The sequence below is a fragment of the Chrysochloris asiatica genome, unplaced genomic scaffold, assembly GCF_000296735.1.
Source record: "Chrysochloris asiatica unplaced genomic scaffold, ChrAsi1.0 scaffold00019, whole genome shotgun sequence".
NCBI classification, from domain to species: Eukaryota; Metazoa; Chordata; class Mammalia; order Afrosoricida; family Chrysochloridae; genus Chrysochloris; species Chrysochloris asiatica.
This window is the reverse complement of record NW_006408537.1, coordinates 25,288,280-25,313,638: the sequence shown is the minus strand read 5'-3', so window position 1 is coordinate 25,313,638 and position 25,359 is coordinate 25,288,280. Positions and strand designations below refer to the sequence as shown.

Below are 25,359 nucleotides of genomic sequence, written 5' to 3'. Positions count from 1 at the left end.
GCTTGTAAGCCAGTTACTTCTTGCCTTTGTAGTCCCTCCTTCTCCATTTGGGTATCCAATGTCCAAGTTGCCCATCTCTGTGCACTCTGTGTGTGGAGGGGGTGGGAATGTTTCCTGCTGTAAGGATTTGTCACCTCTTTTGAGTCACTGCATTCGTATGCATAGGTCAAGTTCATCATATTGAATCAGCTCAATCATCTCTTTTTTTTTTACCCCCCTCCTTCTTTCTTCTCCTGGTTGAGCTCTGATCATCCTGTCATCTGGTCCCGGTCACGTGGGTGTCATCTGCAAGTGTGGGTGTTCTTGTGCATGCTTGTAGCTCTTAAAATAATGAAGTACAGTAACTGTTTTTCAGTCAACCAATTAAGTAAAAATTAACATAGTAAAACATTGTCAGTGATGTTATACATGATGATAAACATATGCAGGTATCCATAAAGAAGAAAGACTTAATTAAACTTAACAGAAGAAAATTCCTTAAACTCTAGACATCAGATTTTAGGCTTAATGTGATAGACAAAAGCAAATTACATTTTTAAATCATGAAGTAGTAAGAAGGAAATGAGATTTAAGGTAGAATATCAAAAAGTGTACTCAGGATGCTTTTGTATCTCATACATGAACAGCCATGTCATATTTGTACTTAAAATTTATATATAATTAGTTCTGCCAGATTTTGTTTAGTTTGTAAATATAAAATTTATATATGAACAAATAGAATTCATTCTTTTTGGTTCCCATCAGAACACTCAGAACTGAATCTGAGAAGAAAGTAAACACAAGATAAGTGGCCACTTTCCTTGCTGAATGGTATTCAACATCATTCTTCTGGTGACCACATGCAAACTATTATTTACATTTTAATGGATAATTTACCTGACTTTATAATTTGATATTTTCTTAAAAGAATGATACCAATTTAGAAAGAAAAATTTTAAACCAAGTTCATTTCAATAACAACAAAAGCTAAGGGATAACTACAATAGAACTAACCAACTCACACCAAAGCTACAACATACACAAATAAGAGGCTGAATATGATATCTACACTAGGTAAGCACCTATAAGCCTTAGGGCAGGAAGAAATTCTGGTGTTATGTGTGGTCAGGAAAGTCTTGAAGAAAACTACATTTGAACAGAGACTTGAGCCACAGGTAGGATTTTAATTGGAGGGAAAAGTAGCATTGGCATTGAAATTACGAGGGCAAAAGCTAAGATGGGGGGGAGGGGGGAAGGCAGCATCTTCAGTGAGTAAAGAGGAGTGTGGTATGTAAGAGCTATGATCAGGGTAAGACACACAAGCACTGGATGATGGTGGTGGTGGTGTGTGATAGAGCCAGTTCTGACTCAGCGACACTGCATAGGGTTTCCAAGGCTGTAAATCTTTATGGGAGCAGAAAGATTTCTCTTTCTCCCATGGAATGACTGGTAATTTTGAACTTCTGACCTTGAGGTTAGCAGCCTGACTTGTAACCACTACACTACCAGAGCTCCTTCACTGGATAATGTAAGATCTATAATTTTTCCTGAGCTATTAGGAAGCTCTGAAGGCCTCTGAGAGTGCATCTGCATTGAACAAAGCAGACGGTGGAAAGAGAAGGAGACAAAGAGGGAAATTAGATTTCTAACACCAAGCAAAAAGACAGGAGAGTCTAAATTAAAAGGATGGCAGTAAGAATAGAGAAAAGGACCAGATGGGAGAGACAATTCGGAATTAGAACTGACAGGACATGGGAACTGATTTTATGTAGGGAGCACAAGGAAGGGAAGAGTTGAAGATGACTCAGGGAGTTCCCGTCTGGATGACTGGTAGAACAGAAATGGCATAAACAGAAAAGAGAAGGTTGAAGAGGATGTGTGTGTGTGAGAGAGAGTGTGTGAATGTGCATGTGTTTGCTGGGGTGTGATGTGGAAGGAGATGTTGGGTTCAGTTGCGTTCTATTTAGATCACCCATTATTTGGACATGAATATGTATAAGGTACTTTGTTGGAAATGTGAAGCATACAGTGGAAAATGAAATCCCACACTTCATTGAAAGTAAAAAAAAAAATTAAATACCCTCTAATCTTAATAAAAAAAACCTAAATTTTATTTTCATACACATACATGTACACACAGAGAAATATAACTCAATGCTACATTTTTTTCCAAGACTGAATTAATCCTATAAATGTGACCCAAAACTCACCTAAGTCATCATAGTAAATGACTTTGCAAAGGACCATTTCAATTATTATAATGCTTTTAACCCTAAAAAGCAAAACAGATGGTAGAAATAACTCCCTGACATTTCATAGAAATTCACAATTAGAAAATCAAAGGGGGGGAAAAAAAGGCTTAATTCTCCTCCCTGATTCCTCACTTTCTTTATTCCTTAATCCTTATTAGCTCAGTTTATGACTGAATAAGGGAAAGCTGGTATCATTTGTCAACTGGCACTCATCACTCCTTACTTAGGGCAAATAAAATAGAAAGACTTGTTAGGAGACCCAACAACTTGCTGAAAATTAGAAAAGGAAGATGCCAAATGAGAAAAAGTTCAACGACACTAAATATGGCAAGAGTTTGAAAGGGAGAATGTTAGGTGATGGAAAAGAAAACCTAGAAATTGATAGGATAAATGAGAATAAATACTGAGGATTTCCATTCCAAAATTCTAATGTTGCACAGCCTCTTCTTCCTAAAAGTATCTCCTCCTATAAACCAAACACTGATTTTTATTACCCCATCAAAAGCATCTTAAATAAGCACTGGAGCGCAAGGTTGGTGGTTCAAATTCACTAGCTGCTCCTAAGAAACTCTACATAGCGTCCCTATGAGTTGGAACCAACACCCACAATAGACTGAATAAGTAAGGTGAAAGGATATAACGCTGATTTTACAGCACACAGATTTTAAACCACTCAGTATCCCCTTGTTCTGGTCTAACAACTGCCTCTTGATCTTTGTCAGGTTCCTTATGAGCACGACGAAGTGTTCTGGAATATCTTCACAACGTTCACCAGTTTTTCATGGTCTACCCAATCAAATGCCTTTGCATAGTCAGTGAAGCACAAGTAAACATCTTCCTGATATTTATTTTCTGCTTTCAGCCAAGGTCTATCTTACATTAGCAATGATACCATGTCCTTTTCTGAAATCAGCTTGAATTTCTGGCAGTTCTCTGCCAATATACTGTTGCAACCGTTTTTAACTATACTCAGCAAAACTTTACTTCCACATACTGTTGAGTGACTTATATTTGTTATGGACACAATATATTCATTTATATTTGTTATGTCCATAGGGACACAAATATATGTTCATTTAAAAAAAATACATATCTTCTAACTAATTGGCCAAGTAGCTGGCGTCCAAATTTCTTGACATTGACTAGTGGGCACCTCTAGTACTGCATCTATTTGTTGAACTATTTCTATTTGTGATCCATCAATTCCTGAAGATGTGCTTTTCACCAGTGCCTTCAGCACAGCTTGCTTTTCTTCCCTCCGTTTAGTGAGCTCTTGATTATATGCTACCCATTGAAATGATTGAACAGTGACCTTTTTTTTTCTTTTTCTTTTTTTTTCTGGGTGGGGATGGGGGGTACAGTGACTATGTGTATTCCTTCCATCTTCTTTTGATGCTTTCTGAATCATTTAATATTTTGCCCATCTTGTTTTTTGCTAAATACCGTCAAGCCAGTTCTGACTCATAGTAACCCTGTATGTACGTTTTCCAAGGAGCAGCTGGTGGATTAGAACTGCTATGCTTGTGGTTAGCAGTCCAGTACCTTTCTTACAATGTCATACCATAGAACCCTTCAATATTACAGGTCGAGACTTGAATTTTTTCTTCAGTTATTTCAGCTTGAGAAATGCTGCATATGTTCTTCCCTTTTGGTTTTCTAATGCCAAGTGTTTGCACATTTCATTATAACATGTGGCTTTGTCTTCTGGCGCTCCCCTTTGAATTGTTCTGTTCAGTTCTTTTACCTCCTCATTCCATTCTCTAACTTCTCTATGCTCAAGAGTGAGTTTCAATCTTTTTTGACATCCATTTTAGTCTTTTCTTTCATTACTGTCTTGTGAATGGTCTTTTGCTTTCTTTCTGGATGATGTTGTCATTGCTGAACTCTCCAGCTTGTTATTATTGTGTGCAGTCGAGGTGGTTCCAATTCACAGCCACCTTATACAGGGTTTCTGAGAGAGCTGGTGGGTTTGAATTGCCAATCTTTCAGTTACCAGTTCATTGCTTATCCCACAGCACCACCCCAGAGCTTAACTAAGCAGTTGTTTCTGTTGCTGTTGATTTCTGGTGCTGACTCATAGCAACACTGTATACGGTTTCTGAGATTTTAAATCTTTGAGGGAGCCGAAAGCCTAATCTTTATTATACTGAATATGTGACTATGTCTACCAAACAAATTGCTTTTCTCAGTGAGCCTAATTAATTATTGCAAATAAAAAGAGAGCCATTTCCAATTGTATACTATACTATTAAACATTAGAGTGGAAAAAAGACTTTCCTAAATTATATTTCCTAGTGCAAGTTCAACAGTTCAAATCTACCAGCCACCCTATGGGAGAAAGATGAGGCTTTCTGCTCCCATAAAGATTTACAGCCTTGGAAACTCTATACAGTGTCACTATGAGTCAGAACCAACTCCACGGCACATAACCATCATCATCACCTTCAAGAAGGGAACAGGAGGGAATACTACAGAACAAGAGGCAAGATACAAGAAAATGAAAACGTTGTTGAAACACTTAAAAAAAAACAAGTAAGCCAACCAGAGAAAACATATCCAAAGACAGCAATACAACTTTTTATCAAATTAACTAGTCACTTTTAAAGTATTTTAGGGGCTCATTCTTAAAAATCTATCTCCCTTACAGTAAACAAATAAACCAAAAATATGCCGAATTAATAAATGTGCTTACTTTATAAACAAGTAAATCTATTTATAAAAATTCATTGATATCAATTTTGCACATTCTTCTAGCTCTCTATCAAATTTCATCTGCTGGGTGAATTTGCTACAACATGTAGTGAATACCACAGAGAGTGTGACTTACTCACTATGATATAGCATGCCAATCATACTCCTAACTAGAACCAATTTTTTAAATGAAGAACCCCATGCCATTTTGTTATCTACTCCAGGGGAATCCAGTTCAAGATTGAACAAAAAGGAGACTGTAAACTAATAAGTTTACTCACATTAATAAGTTCAAAGGAACTGCTAGTAATAACTTCTTGTAAGACACTTTTGTGACACAGTGGTTAAAATCATAGGCCCTGGAGTCAGACTACCTGACTTTGAATCCAGACTTCACTATTAGTGGGTGCCTTAGTGATCCTGGTGACATTGTGGATTAAGCATTGGGCTGTTAACCATACGGCTGGGAGTTCAAACTCACCTGCTTCTCTGTGAGAGCAGCAGAAGTTGTCTGCTCACACAGTTACAGTCTTGAAAACCCTCCAGGGGCAGTTCTACTCTGTCCTAGAGGATCCCTATGCGTCTGAATCAACTCAATGGCAGTGACTTTCTAGTTTGTTAGTTGCTGTAACAGAAATAACACACATGGGTGATTTTAACAAACAGAAACGGACTTTCCCACAACTTAGAGGAGGCTAGCAGCACTCCAAATTCAGGGTACTGGTCTAGTGAAAGGTTCTCTCTTTTGGCACCGGGAACAGTCCTTGGCTCTTTTAGCTTCTGTTCCTTGGTTCTTGGCAATCTTCATACTGTATGGAATCTGTCTTCCCTATTTGTGCTTCCTTACTTCAGATCTAATCTGCAACTTTTATATGTCAAAAGTGATTGACTTATCATATAATTAAAACAATGAAGAAAATCCAATTCCCAAATCCATCACATCCTCAGGCATCCATATGTTAGAATTCCAAAGTATATATTTTAGGGGAAACATTTTAACCCGAAACAGTGGGTGTATGTGTATGGGCAAGTAATTTACGTCTCTGAACCTCAGTTTTCCCATTTGTAAAATGGAGATACTAATAGTACTTTATGAAGTCTTTATGAGGCCTCAGAGCACATGAACAGCCTAAAACAGACTGAAACAAGTGCTTTTTAGTCATTACTGCAGATGTCAGAGAGTCAGCCAAGAACTGAAACTAGACATTCTTTTGTCAGAATCACATGCATTACTATGGTAGGTGAGAGATTTAAAAAAACTATTTAAATGTGTGCTCTTTTTCTTTCTGATGCTCACATATGGAGTATTTCTCTCTATTGTGACACAATGTCTTTTTTCCTATGGGTCTCCCTGAAGAATGACAAATGAAGAGAATATTTCAGGAAATGTAATTTCTGAGAACTGCATGCCTTTTTATTTCTGTATTTATTCATGAACTTTCCCAAAGTAACTCACCAGCCAAAATTCTTAGAACTTTTGTTTGGCTCTCTCTTCTTCCTTCTTCCCTTCTCTGCTACATTTACTTGTCACCAAGGCCTGCTGATTTCATCTTCAGATGCCTCAATCATCCATTGTTTGTTCTAAAGCCATTGCCATTACCCTTACAGTTTTCAGCCATGTCTAAGTGTACTTTAATTATCTACTAATTGGTTTCCTTCTCTCTGGGAATGCCCTCTTGTCATCCATCATGTATACTTCTGATAAATTCATCATCCAGAAACATTCCTATCAACAGGGTAGCTCCAGGTTCACACATTTCCCTGTCTTCCTTCTGAATAATGAGGCTGATTTTCAAAACAATCAGAAATTGGCCTTGGTCTCCCTTATAGGTTTATATCCCCCAACTCATTTCCCAGGTATGCTTTTCAAAATAGACTATCTACTCAGTGTTCTTTGCCTAAATTCTTCATGCTCACTTCTGAACTTTACCCATGCTATTCTCAACCCAGAGTGCTATAATATATCTTTTCTTTCTAATGAGATTCTTCAAAGAGAGTTAATATAGAAAGGTATTTCCCTGATTCCAAATCACCCCAGGCAAGTAAACTTTATATACGTTTTTCAAACAATTCATTTGAGCTTTGTTATTTACATCTTTATATTATAAGGTATCTTTTTTGTTTTAGACCAACCTGGGAGCCCTGAGGACACTGTAGGATAAGTACTGTATTGCTAACCCAAGGTCGGCAGTTCAAACCCACTAGCTGCTCTGCATGAGAAAGATGAGGTTGTCCACTTTTGTAAAGATTTATAGTCTCAGAACCCCTGAGACTATAGGTTTTCTCTGATTTAGAACCAACTTTATGACAGTGTTTTTTTGGTGGTTGTTGTTGGCCAACTATTTATCCATCCATGCATCCATCCATCATCCAGTTTATTAATCCATCAATCTATATACATCTAACCATTCATCTCTCATTTCCTACAATGAAACTGTAAAGTACTGGGGGCAAGTCTTACACCTTATATTAGGGTGGTGGGGGGTAGGGAGTAATGTCCTTCTTAATCCTCATATTTAACACAACTTGGAACATAGCTTGTACTCAATAAGCATATTTTAAAATAATTGCAAAAAAAGAGAAGATAATATAAAATTGCTAAATAAATAAGACAACATCCCAAGTATTACTGGCTCTAAGAAATATTCCTGACCTGCAATGTTGAGTTAGATGCCATTACCCTATAACTTCATAACAATTTCTATGCTCTTTCATAACCTTATCACCACATTGTTATTGCCTGTCTGCTCAACTCACCTACATCTTCTTAATTGTTTTCAAAAAAATTATGATATTTTTTGAGCAAATGAGTAAAAATGAATATAAAAATATACTCATATGGCATATATATGTGGTCACTGAAAATGAAATGCATCAACATTACAAAATTGTTGTTGTTGTTAACTGCCATTGATTACATTCTGAGACATACTGACCCTGTCTAGGGTTTCTGAGGAGTGACTGGTGAGTTTGAATCACTGACACTACAATTCAACCAACCTTTTGCTTACCTTATAGCACCACACCATCACTGGGACTTAAATAAAATTGAAAAGGTCTGCTTCAATAAGTTGGGAACTACATTTTTTTACCTGCTGACCTAATTATGTTATCTTAACTCACTAAAGATAGCCTCGACATAGTCACAGTATTTAATATTTCTTACATGCATAATAGATGAGTGCACACATTTCTCTACCATAAGCATTTTTTTTTCACTGAATACACATTCACTCATCACCGCATAATTTGACCATGATGCTGTAGAGTGTCTTTTCCTTTTATATAATACCTTCCTTCTAATACCAATGCAGAAGTAAGCAGTGGGTACAGATTCTCTTTTTGGCTAGGAGCTTCCTGTTTTTGCACAACAACCATCTATTTTCTTGGCACAGGCAGACTGTTCTCATCCGGGACAAAAGACTGTGTAGAAGAGCAGAGGAAATAGCAGTGATTCACAGATTAACCAGGCTAGGACTTGAGGCACAGCAACTTTCTAATAATAACTTTGTCAATAATGTCATTTGCATCTTCTCTAAATAAGTTTTTTAAAAAGAAGTATAATTAAGTGATAACTCATTAATTGTGATTTGTAGAATTAGCACGCATCCCAGATAATCTTCGTTTTTACTGGCCACCGACATATCAGTAGTTCTCTCTCAGGAGAGTACATCAGAATCTTTTGGGGAAAATTTTCAAATGCCACTTACTGGCTTCTCATGCCTGGCTTCCCAGTAGGGAGCATTTGATACATGACGGGGTAATATGAGATGAGATGTAGCATTGTCAAGAGTCCCTCTATGTTAGCAGTGCTATAGGATAAGAACTGAACTGCCAGCCACAAGATTACTGGTTCAAATACACCAGCTGCCCCTCAGAAACTCTATACAGGGTGTATATGAGTTAGACCACATCAATGACACTTAACAACAACACCAAGAACCTCCTGACAAGAAACACTATCAGAGATGAAAGGGTATAGTCTATGGTTAGACTGGATTGACCAAACACTATTTTTCTTCAAATTATGCCAATATGAGTCTTCAGCACACAATAAGAGCTTTGTAAATATTTATTGAATGGATGAATTCACGAGTGAATGATATAAAGATTAGTCACTTCAACTTTAGTAGAATAGGTGAATAATAACTATATAGTACTTTACAGAGTATATAATATTCTAATGTATATTATCTTGTTTCAAATTATTCCAAAGCAGTAACCATCAGTTTTCTTTATATTTCCCAGATGAGAATAGTAAGGTTTAGGAAGGGCCAAGATCACCCAGAAAGTGAGTGGCAGAGCAAGGAATAAAAGTACATGGTTCTAACACTTAAAGCTTGCGTTTCTATATTATTCCATGTTCACTTGCCTAAAATTTACAATTTTTTTCTCCATGATCATAATGTAGAAAATCAGTATATTTTGAATGCCTTCTGCAGAATGAATCCAGCTACCTGGATTTTGGACCTGGATCTGACCTGTCCTGTTGAGAGATCCTAACAAGCTTCATGCCTTGTCTTTCATATGCAGACAAGTACACAGATCCTCAACTCTCAGTTGTTGTCCACATCATGTTGATTTAAAGCTATCACTAAATGAGCTCAACTAAAAACTTGTTGAGACTTATACAGCATAAATATCTTCAGAAAATGATGAAACATAAATTTTTGATTCTTATGGATAAATATTTGGTTATTTTATTATTGATAAATATCAATATTGATAGAAATTATTGATAAATATTTTATTAAAAATTAGCACAGGAGAGCAGGAGTGATAGAGAACAATCAAGTTCTTTTAATACCTGAAGAAGCTGAGGAAGGCACTTTCTCCCCTGAGCACAAAAGGAATAAATACAATATTGGCACAAAAATAGGTTTAGGTATTATAAGTTGTAGAAAGGGGAACTTCAGAAGATTTTGTGAGTGGGTACTCAACAATTTGCATAAACCAGCAAATTATATAAAGAGAATGAAGACTAGCCACACAACTTTAAAAAATCCTCTCACTTCCTAATTATAACTATGAATCAGAAGTGCTAGTGTTCCTGGTTTTCTCTATTTTAAAGGGACCAACTTGGTTAATTTGTGTTATTCTAAAAGACCAACAAACTTTTTTTATGTCACGTCACTAGTTCAGTATGATTCCTACTACAGGTGGCTGTAACACTGAATATTCGTATTGTACTTATATATGAAAGAAAACTTTAAAATGCGGCAAATAAAACCCATCACAAATTTGATATAAACACAGCATAGAAAAATACCATCTTTTATAATAAGATATGTAGCCAAAATATCCTTTGAATATACAAGGGGCTGCAAAAATTTTGTAGAAATATTCCATTATTTTTTCATTCCATATTCCTACAATCCTTTTTAAGTCCCCTTGCAAACAAACCATGCTCCCTTTCTTCTTGGTTGGATTTCATTTAATAAATGAGATACCTTCTTTAAAGGAGTAATATGATTAACTAAAGCATATACTTAAATATTTATTTCCTCTACTGCATCTAAACCCTGAAAAATTAATATATTTTCTATCCCAACAGATACCAGGAGGTGGGAGAATCACTAATTCAAAAATGGAAAAGTCTAATCATGTTTCAATTTTAAGTCAATTTAACTTGTCAGATTTTTTTTTACCTTCATTACTTACAGTTCCACACAAATTTACCTAAAGGGATATAATTGAGACTTCTAAAACTTTCATTTACATATGTCATTTAAAAGATGTGTTGCTGTTGTTCAGTGCCGTTGGATTGGTTACCATGTCTATCGACCCTTTATGTGGTTTAGCAGTCCAGTGTTTATCCTATAGAGCAATACCAGGACTCCATCAAAATACATAGTATGCATTTATTAGGATGCTTAGAATTTTATGAGAAAAACATGCACATAGTCCTGGTATGGTGCTGTAGGATAAGCACTGGATTACTAACTACAAGGTTGGTGGTTCAAATCCATCAGCTGTTCCTCAGAAACCCTGTATAGGGTTGTTATGACTGAGAGCAGACTTGATGGCACTTAACAACACATATTATACATAGAAGCCCTAGTGGCACAGTGGTTAAGCACTCAGCTGTTAACTGAAATGTAGTCACTCCTCGAGGAGAATGATGTGAAAGTCTTTGTCTGTAAAGACTGACAGCCTTGGAAAGAAACTCTGTGTATGGAGCAGTTTTACTCTGTCCTATGGGGACTCTCTGAATAGGAATGGACTCGATGGCAGTGGGTGTGGTGTGGTGTACATTAGCCATTCAGTGAACTGTGGACCTATTACTCATACACTGGACTACAGATCTCCAGTCTTTGAAGTGCTTCAACACTTTTACTCAAAGTCAAAGGCAAGCAAGATGGAACCTTTGTTAAACAACTCAATCTTGTCACTTACTTTTCTCTGGACTGTTTTAGTTCCCAAATATGTTATGTTCTTTTCCATGTGAGAATGCCTGCACATACCATATTCTCTACCTAAAATGTCCTTCCACTGGCTCGTCACAAAGCCAACTTCTCATCCTTCATGTTTCCCCTTAAACGTTACCTCTTTTCAGAGTCTTCCTTCCACATCTTCTCTAAATGCTCCTTCAATGTAATTTTTTTTATCAATTCATTTAGTTTAGTTTAGACACCATTTTTAACATCTATATTTGTTTGTTATTTAGGTATTCTCTTTGAATACTGTACACTATATGAGAACAGAGAGTCTCCTTTGTTCATATACCATCCAATGCATAGTACTGTGTTCTGCACACAGTATTTGTTGAAGAGAGAAAGAATAGCTCAACTTATTGAAAAGCAAGCAGTGAATTACTACTCCACACTCCATCTACCAACTGAAGAAGATTACCTATCCTTTCTTCAGCTCTCATCCAAAGATGATTTAACACATTTTCATTGAAAGAATGTACCACATCTGTGCAAACATAAAAATTCAAGAGAGTTTAGAAAAGATAACTGCAGAACTTCAAGACTAGAGAAGCCCAAATGGAATATGGCTGAGAGAGAGAAAGAAGCTAAGATCCCTCCCACCCCCAAAGGAAAAAATAAAACAAAGTAATCAACCAGCTAGACACAGACTAGATTTAGAGTTCATAAAGTCTTTTTCAGATTTTAGGAAGGAATCAATCTATTCATAATGGGAGTGTGTCAGAGCTGATAACTGTCTGGTGATAGGTTATCTATTCTTCTGTGTTATCCATGGTACTTCTGCTATCCTCCAATGCATGAGGACATTTCACTCTAGGTAAGGTCGTGTGTGACATGCTGAGCTTAAAGACATAAACGAATAGTGACAAGGACTTCTGTCCAACTGCTTAAATTTCAAAACACACCTTATTTAATCTATTATCTGGTACAAGTTACAGTTGTGATATTTAAATGAGGAACCACATTTTTAAGTATCTCTCTCTCTCTCTCTCGCCATTTTGCCATTTTGCTAAGGGAAAAATTTATGATTATGTATTTCCTCTTAGTTATATTTTTGTGACTCAAAGTTGACTATTTTAAAATCAGGTCAGGTATAAGCTATCATGGCATGTGTACATATTCATTCTCCTCCCATAAATGTTTGATCCTCAGAAGTACTTGAATTATATTTAAGTCTGCACAAAAATTGTTACTTCTTAAAAAAGCCATGCCCTTGAGATCACAAAAAATAAGTCTATTAAAAGAATACTTTGGATGGCAGCCTCCCTCCCTATCCACTCCAAGCTGACTCATTTGAAATGGGAAAGAAGGGTAAAAGAATAGTACGTGTGACACACATGTCTATGTCAAAAGCCTCAAAACAGATGGTACACAAGATGATCCAGTCAAGGATGTGCATTAGTACTGCACCAGAAGATCATTTATGAAAAAGAGGAAGCAGAGAGGACTAAGACAAAATGCAAAGCCAAACACTGAGGTTAAATTCTGTACCTGGATCCTGAACTGATTTTTTGTTGAATGAATGAAATTAGTAACTAATTTAAAAACTTACAAACAACTGACTTACAAAAGAAAAGGAAAACAGTAAAAATAAACACCAGACAATCCTGAATACAACAAAGTTGTAGGACACAAACTCCTAAATTTCAAAACATACTACAAAGCACAGTAATAACAACAATGTGATACTAACATGTTGTTGTTTAGTGCTGTCGAGTCGCTTCCGACCCATAGTGACCCTGAATAGGGTTTCTGAGGAGCAGCTGGTGAGCTTGAACCACCAACCTTGCAGTTCAAACGGTTTGCAGTTTGGCTCATTAACCCACAGCGCCACACCAGGACTGTGGCATTACTCAAATATGCCCTACCTCCTACCTCTCTTCTCTAGTCTTGTTAACAACCAAATATTTCTCAGACTTTTAAGATCTGTGATCACTTTGAAAAACTACATAATGTCATGGTAAAATTCAAAATAACAAACAGATTTAAAGGTAAAAAGATAAAAACACCAATTCGACAAACTCTTATTCCTCGGAGATGTATATAGAGCGCTCTGCCTCCTTTCTCTCCCTCTCACTTTCTTACCCAACTCCCGAAGACACCAACACCCACCTACCCACATATCCACATATCCAAACACATTCCCAGGCCTGAGCAATGACCAGATTCTTGAAATTAGCACAGCCGATGCCTTGTGCCTCAAGGAAGTTTTTTTCTCTCTCTGATAAGGTACCCCAAAATTGCTTATTTTCTGAAAGCCCTTCATATTTCATGTAAAATATAATTGTTGTTGTTAGGTATCATGGGGTCAGTTCCGACTCTCAGTGACCATATGCATAACAGACCAAACACTTGCTGGTCCTGCACCATCCTCACCAATTGTCGTTAAGCTTGAACCTATTGCTGCTGCCACTGTGCCAATCCAACCTGTATCAACTATTACAAACTCTATAAGTCCCTCCTTAACCACATCAGCCGCACAAAAGGACAAACATATTCTTTTGTAGCATACAGTGGTTGGTTCTGTGGCGTATAAGGTCACTATGAATCAATACCGACTCAATGGTACCTAACAAAAAGAATAATAGGCATACAGTGTTGTATACTTATCAGTTAATATAATTCATTTGATTATAGAACTGTCTCTCCAACTTGGGAGGGAATCCTTAAGACAGGAATTTTATCTCCTTTATCTCTGCATCTGAAACCTAGGGAATAGTAGGAGTGAGTTTTAATTTGTTGATCTCCACTACTATTTTGATATATTTATTACCTTGATTAAGTGAGGGCAACTCATGCATCATGCTTAAAATGTAACTGAGTGACATAATAATAATAAATGAAAAGATTTGAGTAGTTTATAGACATAGTTGTAAAAATATGAAGTATACACACTTGTATATCCATCAGTCTAGACTAGTGTGATATGCTATGATGAATAACACAAACACTATCATCCTGGTTTTCTATCTGCCTACTACTCTTTCTTTCCCTACTCAGTTCAACTCTGAAAAATCCTTGCCATCTCCTCTACAGACTTCTTATTTCCTCTTAAGAGCTATGAAAATCCAGCATTTCTACTTACCTCCTGGTGTGGCACTGTATGATAAGCACTCGACTGCAATGTCGGTTTGAATTGCAAGGTCGACAGTTCAAATCCACCAGCCGCTCCACAGAGACCCTATACAGGATCGCTCTGCTTCATAACCAACTCAACGGCACTAAACAACAGCAACATGTGGTGCCACAGGATAAAGCACTGACCTGCAAGTTTGGTTTGAACCACAAAGTCAGCGGTTCAAACTAACCAGCTGATCCTTGGGAATCCTATAAGGGTCACTATGAGTCAAAATTGATTAGACAGCACTTAACAACAACAACAACAATATACTAAGACTGCTATGGTAAATGCCACCAATGTCTTCTATAAGGCCAAATCCAAAGGACACTGTTTACTTATCAAGTTTTCTTGAGTTCCTTCTGCATTTGACACTGTTGGCTATTTTCTTTTAATTTCTCTATTACCGTGGCTTCTGGTTTTCCCAACTCATTAACCATTATTTCTCAGATGCACTGGGAGATCTTCCTCTTTTATCTACAATTAAGCATGGGTTTACTTGAGGCTTTTTAAGTTATTTTTTTCTAACTACATTTCCTGGGTGCTGCCATTAACTTTATCAGTAAATTGAAAGTTACAGGCTCATATCCTCAACTGTTTGTTAGTCCTATATCTTTGGATAATTCATAAGTACCACATAATAATTGTATCAAAATCTAGAGTCATCACCACCCACCTACCCCAAAACTGGTTTGGTTTTTAAATGTTGCATTTTGACTGGTGACTCTTAATTCCCAAATAATTAATATGGTTGTTGTTGTTAAGTGTCACAGAGTCAGTTCTGACTCATAATGATCCTATATAGGGTTTCTGAGGAGTGGCTGGTGAGCTTGAACAGCTGACCTTGCAGTTCAAACAGACCTTGCAGTGCAACACATTAACCCACATGCCACATCAGGACAATACCCCTGAACTCCTCCTTTCTAACTCATACTCAGTTGACATATAAAACTGCTCATTTACTTCTTATCCAGTTTTTAAAATGTCTTCTTCCTATACCCGCTCTTACTGGTGTAGGTCAAGACCCTGGACTATTAAAAAAGCCTGTTAATTGCTTTCCATCAAAATAAGTAATAAATATTTTATGTTGTTGTTGTTGTTGTTGTTATGTGCCGTGGAGTTGGTTCCGACTCATAGCAACCTTGCATAGGGTTTCCGAGGCTGTAAATATATATATATATATATATATACTATACTGAAAATCTGAGTGTGCCACTGCTCTAATTAAAACCTAGTAGCACTGTGGGTTAATGAGCTGAACAGCAAAGTCACTCTGAACCACAATGTCGGCTCACCAGCTGCTCCTTGGAAACCCTATACAGGGTCACTACAGGTTGGAACTTACTCAGCAGTGCTTAACAACAATAACAACAATGCAGCCCAATGCCTAAGAGCAGTCTTCATTCAATTTTGTATTTTGGTCCAGTTTTCACAAACAGAATTACAAGTAGTATTTCATCCTATAATACTAACTAAGATGCACTCAAAAATTTAAAAGATAAAAAGGGGAGGAGAAGAAACAAGAGAAGTCTGGTCACCAGACTTTAAAAAGATTTTCAGAACCAATAATGGACTTTAACTTACAAGTTTAAAAACATTGATCCATAAGCTAAAGCCCTTCCTTCATCACATACCCATCCCCAGCAATTCATTGTGCTCTTTTCATAAATCTAGAAAGGCATTTATTTGGATATGGAGATTTTAATTTGCAAATGCCATTCTATAGAGAATCATAGTAGAAATAAGAAATTAAATGAAAGCTTTAAATTCTTCATCAACTATGGGGAGGTTTACTGTTTTGATGAAAAATGCTCAAAATTAGCAAAGGGACTATCAGTAGAGAGGTTCCAAAGAGGTTTAGTTGCTTCTTCTCGGCTACCACATTCGAGGGGTCATGAGAAATTCAAGGAACAGAAGTGCAATGTAAATTACAACAGATCTCCACATAAATCTGTTGACTAAACAAAAAGCAAGGGAGAAAAAGAGCTTAAGTCTTGGTAGGAAAGATTACAATGTTTGTTTCATATCTAATAATGTCCAACTTGGGACAAGCACTGGCGTAAGTGAAGTCAATTAAAATAAAACCTCAACAAATGGAACACAACATTCTTTAATCAGTGTTAATTTTCCAATGAACTTTCCCAGGAGTTACAAGAGTCCAAATATAGGTATTTTCTGATGCCTAGAACATAAGACTCCTGATGTGACACTGTAGGATCAGCACTGGACTGCGAATCACAAGGTCGGCAGTTCAAACCCACCAGATGCTCCTCGGAAATCCTGTACAGAGTAGCTATGAGTTGGAACCAACTCAACGGCACTTCACGACAACAACAACAAAACATAAGATGGAAATCAGGGACCGTAATATATGAATTATCAAGAAAAGTTCCAATATCAGGAAAGTTTAAGGAAATGTTTTCTTTTCTTATCAGCAGCATAATTCCATTCAGAGGACTGGCTATATCATGCCACTCTCTGCAGTAATTTAAAGTTCTTAATATTTTACCTAATATAAATCCACATTTGAAACTTATTGTTGTTATGTGCCATGGAGTCGGTTCCGACTCATAGTGAACCTGTACAAGGTTTCCAAGTCTGTAAATCTTTACGGGAACAGAAAGCCTCATCTTTCTCCCGCAGAACAGCTGGTAGTTTCGAACTGCTGACCATGAGATTAGCAGCCCAATTTGTAACCACTCAACTTGGAGTTTACTTATTTGGTTGCTTCTCTACTCCCCTCTTGTGCCTGTAGGTTAAGCACTGGTCTGCTAACCTCAAGGTCAGCAGTTCAAACCCACCTGCATCTCCTTGGAAACCCAATACAGGGTCACTGTGAGTTGGAAGTGATGTGACAGAACTTAACAACAACAACAATCTACACTTCAGCATTCAATAATAGAAATACAACTTGAAGAAGAATCCACTCTTTTAGAATGTTTGTTATCTTTAAACAACTTAGTGTGAGGTTGGATAGCATACTTCCTATGCATTTTTCTATTTACATTCTCTTATCTATTGTGCTGGATTAGGTATTACACTGCTAACTGCAAGATCGTGGTTCAAACCCAACAACAGCTCTAAGGGAGAAATCTGAGGATGTCTGCTCCCATAAAGATTTAAATCCTTGGAAACCCCAAGTAGTTCTTGTGTGTCCCATAGAGTTCTTATAAGTTGGAATTAACTCATTGGCTATGAGTTAGGTTTCTTTGTTTTGGGTCCCTACTGAGGACCCTCCTTTCTTCTCTATCTACTTGGCTTTTCTATTTCTCTTGTCATCTGTCCTGGGCCATATACATTACATATCCAAAATGACAGAATTGTTGCCACTCAAGAGTCCTAAAAAAGGTGTCCCCTTTCTATAATTAGTTTCATCCTTCCAATATAGCACTAGAGACACCACTTAAAACGATCCTTAATACAGAGCTCATGTTTCCATGTAATTTTATCTAATTCAATAGTAGGCTTTTTATTATACAGGCACCAAGGTAGCCAGAGTGCCTACTCCCACATGCAATGTGAATTAATAAATCTGTAACGAGTGATCTGTGTAAAAGATGATATTTTCAATCAAGAAAGCCAATGCGATACTCACGGTGAAGGTTGTTGGGGCTGGTTTTCAGCATTTCTTGGTGTTTTGCAGGCAGCAGGCTTCGCCATGTCCCTGACAACACACCTGGGGCGCATGATAGACAGCACAACGCACTATTAATTATAAAAAGTGTAGAACACATCTAGAAATTAAACACGGTACTGAAAATACAATCTAAAGAAAAGTCTTTGTGAGCCCCTTCAATATTAAGTTTGGGGCCCTGGAAAAACACTTAGAGTTGAATGTCTCCAAACCTGGCCTCCAAGAGCTCAAGTGTACCTGAATAAAATCTGTGCTAGCTTCTGTGTTTGATTGTGCTTTTACCATCAATAAAATCAATTCCAGCAGCTTTTTCCATAGCAGAAATACTACTGAAAGCTTTGACATCACCCTCTGAAAACTTAAAATATAAGAGCAGCAATTGTAAGGATAAGTTAAAAGAGGGACAGAATTTTCTGTGGCTTTGGCTGTTTTACCAAAATATATGAACCTTTGTTTCAAATCATTCCTCACCATACAGGTTAATTTCTTTTTGCAAAAAGAGATCTCAAAGCATCCCATTAAGAGATGAGGACGAATGGGAAGTAAATGTTCATATACAAAGCATGTGTATATGTGTACATGTGTGTAAATATGGAATATGTGTGGGGGGTATCTCATAAAACTGAAAAAAACTAGTAAAAGGTATTTGTGTCTTCAGCTGTCTATTATGAAATAAATAAATGTAGAGGGTGGACAATAACAGAGCTCAAGAGAATACACACACCAGGAAGAAATATTCTTACACCCTTGAGTAAATAGGGCTTAAAGAGAATTAGAGGTATCCTAACACAATCCCACTTGAGGCTTATCCAAACAAAACCCAAACCCACTGCCATCCACTCAATTCCAACTCATAGTGAGCCTGTACTGGCATTCTGAGGCTATCAATCTTTATGGGAGCAGAAAGCCTCATCTTCCTCCCAAGGAGCAGCTGGTATGTTTGAACCACCAACCTTGCAGTTACCAGACCAGTGCTTATCCTGTGACGGCTGTGCTTAGATGACCCCAATATACCTTTATCTCAAAAGCTTTAAAATAAATACTGCTTTGAATAGGAAAGCTTTCGTTTTAAACCTGAATCCATATTTCAGGCTTTGCTAAATGGAAACACCCGTATGACGCAGGAGCCTAAAACAAGAATTTGGTTCTAAGAATTTTTAGAGGCTATGTGGAGATTTGGCTACACTTCTAATATGAGGGGGCTTTAAAAGGTTTTTGGAAAAATTCATTATTTTTGAATTTCATTTTTCTATGAACTTGTGAAGCCACTGCATATTTAAGGCTAGTCATGTTACTCCAGAAATGGATCACTCGTGAGTCAGTGATGGGTAAACTTTTTCCCAGAGATAAAAGCTGCATGGCAAAATTCTCCACTTCTGAAAGAAATGATACAGGGAAACGTGGACACGACGCACAAGAACGTGCACACACACACTGCACATTCCAAACAAGGTCAGGAGTAAGACTAAAGAATCAGTAGGTAACATGACGAGAAAAGAAAACTGTGGCATTTCAAAGCTTCAGCACACCTTCCCCCTGGGATAAAAGAAATGTAGCATTTGTCAAGAGCTGATGCTAAACTCTCAATGGATTGGTCAAGATATTTGAATCAAAACACTCATAGGAACCATAAAGCTTTCTGGTTTCGTTCCAGTTCAAGGAGAGGAGGCCACTCACGCATCAGAAGTAAGAGAACATTCAGATAGGTAATTAGGGCGAAATCATATAACAGGACATCTGAAATATGAAATATTAATTTGACTAACACAAAGTGCAATGGCCAGTAAGTTAAGTTTAGTAGCACTGGAAAATCTCTAGCAATTTTCACTGTATTAGAAATAGCACCCATAAAGCATATTTAATATACATGCACTGGTTTATGAAAACATCTATAAAACCACTAACTCTGGGGAAAAAACTGAAGATCTTGAAGAGACCTTCTCTCTTGGTTTCTTTTTCTTTCCCCTAAAGTCAGAAGTATTTATAAAGATTTAAAATCAATCTACCACTTAATTAGATTTTTCCTTAAACATACATTGATGTGATTATTTTTTAATAAGTGAACATATTAGCCAGTATCAAGGGTGGGTTTCTAAATAAAACTTTTTTTTTTTTTTCTTTTCTTTTCTGAGTAATAGGCCAAGTCAATGTAAGAATTTTCTTATTCTAATCTCAAGTACTCAGTGGTTTGGGTTTAGTATTATAAAAGCTCCTTCTGTCTGCATTTGCTACAGAATATTCTGGTATAAACTGCATATGGATTGCTGTACTTTAATGTTTTGTTGAGTTATAAAAATAAAACATACTGATCCTCAAAAATACTATTTTTAGAATTAATTTAAATATACCGAGGAAAGGAAACAGCAGCATAGTTTTGAGGGGATAAAGTATGTTGCAACATACTTTATGGTCTATATTAACATGTATGAGGGGGCTTCAAAAGGTTTTTGGAGAAATGAAATTAAAAGAAAATATTCCTATATGTTCTAATTTTACTTTCTTTTAGTTGAATTATTTTTAGATATAAGAAAAACAAAATAAAATAACCTAAGCTCAGTATAAGACACAGAAAAAATATAATACACTCATAAGACACAAACTTTTGCTAACCGATGTGGATGGACATTTCTTTAAAATTCTAATTTAACTGTTGTGTCTGATATATCAAAATTTGAAGGCATAAACATAATGATTTTGATAATTCTAATGTATGGAAATAGTTTAGCTCCAGCATTTTCCATTACCTACTATGCATTATCATACTTTAAGAAACAATCATATTTCAGTATGTTGCAGGTTTTAAAGGACTGTTTCTACATATGATTACTTTGCTTCTTCAGCCAGATAAAAGGAGATCACAAATACTGCCCCCAAAACTCATTTCCCAGAATTACATTGGAATGAGGGACTAGGAGGTCCAGGGGTTGGACTTCTTATTCCCTTCAACCTCTTTAATTACTGAAAGATTTATCAGACAGTGACTCTTACAGTCTTCAAACTGCATTTGAGCATTCCCTTCTCACTCAAGCATCACTCAAGATTTATGCAAATGAGACATTCTGCAACCACCTCAGGGGATTGCTCCTCCAGACTTCACCCTCAGCTCTGCTGGGTTTTATGAATGACTGCAATCAATGCGATGAATGGCTGCCAACTGCCCACTCAGCCACTTCTACTCTTCCGTGCACATACACACGGGAGAAACTTGAATTGCCACAAGCCTGCAGATGAGACTCTGGTAAGGCTTTCATCTCACCATACAGGAACTAAATGTTCTTCCAGATACTTAGAGTATGTGAATTAAAAATTCTAAATGCCTTCAAAAACACAATTTGCATAATTACTTTCTCTCTTTTGAGTTTCCATTTTGGTGCCTGTAATCACTCCCCTCCCTCTTCCCCCAACTCTCCCCCCCACAAACTATTTTATGCGGCTTTATCTCAATTTGAACTTTATCTTATCGTTTTATCTTTCATGAATAATGTGAGGAAACTAGTCACTAAGCTTCCTACTAGTATATTATGACATTTTTACATTTCTGTGCTCAATGGGGACAATCTCAACCAAACAGGCGGTGAAAGTGTGTTTGTGTTACTCCTCAAGCATTAATACAGTAGCCCACATTTGACAAACTTAGATGTACTCAGGGGTAGTTAAAATAACAAAGTTGACAAAATCAAACATTTTAAAAGTTAGTAATCTTCTGGTGTGTTGATCGTTGATTGTTGTTATTAAATGCTGTCAAGTCCGTTCTGATCCGTAGGACCATGTATAGTGTTTCCGAAAAGTTGCTGGTGGTTTGAACTGCCGACCCTGTGGTTAACAATTCAGTGCTTATCCTATAGCATCACACCAGGATTCTGATCATTGATTAAAAATACGTAAAAATAGACAAGAGCAGACATCTGGTGCTCGCTGTAGCTGGTCATCTTTGCCTCTAAACTGTTAGTGCTTCGAGGCCTTAAATGTGGCATTGGCCACACAAAATATTCAAAATATTTGCAAATTTTCCATTTCCAAACTAATTCTCCCTTCCTAACTACATACGCCAATGTTTTCACTTGGATATCTAATAGACAGCTGCATTAGAGCTTAAGTCCTAAAGCACTAAGTTTCTGGAAGGATGCAGTATACAAGAAAACTCCTAAGTCCCTTAGAGCCTTGACACAAATTCAGACCTCGTTTGTGTTCTTTCTGACCATTCACCAGCAATGTGGCAGTTTTGTCCCCAGGAAGAATGTGTTTGAAAGCAGACTATAATTTCTAAACCAGTCTCAGTATGGCTAGTTTTGCTCTCATGCATGCACAGAGAATCAGGGGGCAAGTTCATAATGATTTATCAAAAATGGCCTCATATTATTTATAAGTTTGGGTCAGGCAAATATGATCATGAGTCATACCACAACCACCCTGCAGCACCAGAACCAACTCTGTACGTTTTCTAAATCAGCAATTGTGTATATGCCCCAATCATAGTCCTTTCCCTATTTCTGTAGCCCCTTCTGTGACAGTGATGAATTGACTTTGTTGTTAATAGGGTCACTATGAGTCAGTATCAACTTGATGGCACCTAACAACAACAATAATAACAATCATAATTTTTGTGCTGATTATCTTTGCTTTCCGTCATCTATAATTAGCCCATGACCTTCAATCATTGGACACCATTTTGGCCTCATGTTGATGGTTTCCCTCATTCTGGAATGATTCTGTTTAACTTGTCTTTTTTTCCTATTTAAGGCTTAATTAAAGGGTCTTTATAGACTGTTTGAATTGGGGGTCTTTTATCTTTAGAACACCTTTCAAAATTAACATTTTCAAAATGGAACTCTTCATCTTCTTCCCCCAAACCTGATCGTCCAGCAGTTATTTCCAACCTGGTTGATACAATTCCAATTTTCAAGCTGGTCAAACCATAAACTTTAGACCTAACTCCTCTCTTTCTCACACCTTACCATATCTCTTCTACCACATTGCCTCTAATTTCAAAGTATGTGCAGAATCTGACCATTTTTTGCTGCTACACTATTTCCGCCTGGCCAGAGCCCGCATTATCTTTTACCTGGATTCCCACAATAGACTTAGAACTGGTTTCCAGCATTCACTTCTTGGAGTCTCTCCTTCTAGAATCTATTCTCATCACAACAGCTAGAGTGACTCTTCTGAAAGATAAGTCTAATTATGACTCTTCTCATCAAAATCCTATAACTGTTTCTCAAGTTCAGTCAAAATAAAATGCAGAGACCTGAGAACATAATCAGGTCTCCCATAAGCCTCAGTGTACAACTGCTACTCTCCCCTAATCCCACTGCAATTCAATCATATTGGCCTCCTGGTTGTTTCCCAAATATGTCAGGCATGATGCTGCACTGGGGTTTTGTACCAGCAGTCTTTCCTTCTCTTTGGAATGCTCTTCTCTAATATTGGTAAGACTAAACTTCTTATCTCTCTCAAGTCTTTCTTGAAATACCATCTATTGATGTTTGCTACCCTGACCAGTCTATTTATACTATAATCTGCTCCCCACACCTTACCCACATATTTCCAATTCTTTTACCTTGCTTGACTATTTACTAAAATTTATTGACTCCCATTGTTTAACTATGAGCTGCTCAAGGGTAAGGATCTTTGTTTAGTTCACTGACTATATATATACACCAAGAATCTAGGACAATGACTGGCATACAAGAGACAGTCATTACATATTTGTTAATGAATGGATAAACTTGAAGAGGATAAAAAGATATTAATTTCAAACTTGAGTAACTAATTGGACATAAGAACACATATGATTTATAATAGATTTTAGGTAACATTTCTTTGAGAGATTACATGTTTCTTTTACAAATTATAAAATATAAATTAATTTATGACCAGTAGGGTTTATGATTTGAATAACTTCACTAAATTTGTTTTCATATGATTTGGCTAAGGTTCATTTTCATTGTAAACACAAAAACATAATTCCAGCCTAAGAGTTATTTAGTGGAAATGATAATTTAACGTTAAATTATTGTTTTAAACCAGTAGGATACTATGTAACCCCTCATATACAAATAACTGAAGAAATAAAAACCTGAAAATAATTGTATGTGAGGCAATTTCTTAACAGTGAAAGGAGAAAATTAATCCTTTATCTCTTTTTTTTTTTTCTAAATGGGGTAAGAAAATTAAAAGAGTTCCTATTTATTTAACACCTACTTATACCTATGAATAAGGATGACCATAGAAAAATTGATGCATTTGAGTTATGGTGTTACAGAGGAATATTAAAAATACTGTGGACTGCCAAGAAGAACAAACAAATCTGTGTTGGAATAAGTACATCTAGGATGCTCCTTGGAAGCCAGGGTGGTGAGACTTCTTCTCTCACACTTTAGACATAGTATCAGGAGGGACCAGTCCCTAGAGAAGGACATCATGCATGGTAAAGTGGAGGGTCCTCCATCAAAAAGCAGGAAGATCCCCAACATGATTTACCGGCACAGTAGCAGCAGCAATGGGCTCATGTGATTCTGATGATGATGCAGGATAAGGCAGTGTTTTGTTCTGTGGTCCACAGGGTTGCTATGAGTCCCAACTGATACTCAATAGCGCCTAACAACAACATAGGTACCAAAATGTACACAGATCAAAGGCATCTAATTTAATCTTCACACTTCAAGGCTGATATGACTGTCCTGTTTGGCAGATGAAGAAACTAAGGCTCTAAGAGGTCAAATATGTTGTCTATTGGTAAACAGCAAATACTGACATTTTGAAGAGTCAAGATTTCACACAAGGTCTGTTTGGTATAAAAAAAGCTAATATTTTTTTCCAACATTCCATTCAGCCTCTTGACATTAACACATAAAAGATAAATGGAAACTGATAAAAATCAATCATGATGTTACAGAGTCAGGTTAGTTTTAATAACATCAACGTCATGGTATAGATACATTGTTGAAAATATTCAAATGATACCACATAACTAACTGTCTCTAAACATTGCCCTAGTATCACCCAGGAGTCCTAGTGTGGTGCTATAGGATAAGCACTGAACTGCTAACCTGAAGGTTGACAGTTCAAACCCACCAGGCACTCCTCGGAAACCTATTCAGGGTCACTATGAGTTGGAACCAACTTGATGACACTTAACAATACAGTATCACCAGACCAGATTGTCCAAATTCAACAACAGAACAATAGTGAAAGCAGGATATGAAGTGGGCTAATATAGAATTTTAGGATGATACTAAGATCAATGGATTGCTA

At 36.8% G+C, this 25,359-nt stretch overlaps 1 protein-coding gene across 1 annotated transcript in view; it reads right to left on the bottom strand.

Annotated features, from left to right (window-relative positions):
• The window catches only part of LOC102835640 (regulating synaptic membrane exocytosis protein 1-like), a 678,398-nt gene that overhangs the window by 534,278 nt on the left and 118,761 nt on the right, over positions 1 to 25,359 (bottom strand). The window contains 1 exon segment of the mRNA XM_006835784.1: positions 18,067 to 18,147. Coding sequence (XP_006835847.1) covers positions 18,067 to 18,147 — 81 coding nt within the window.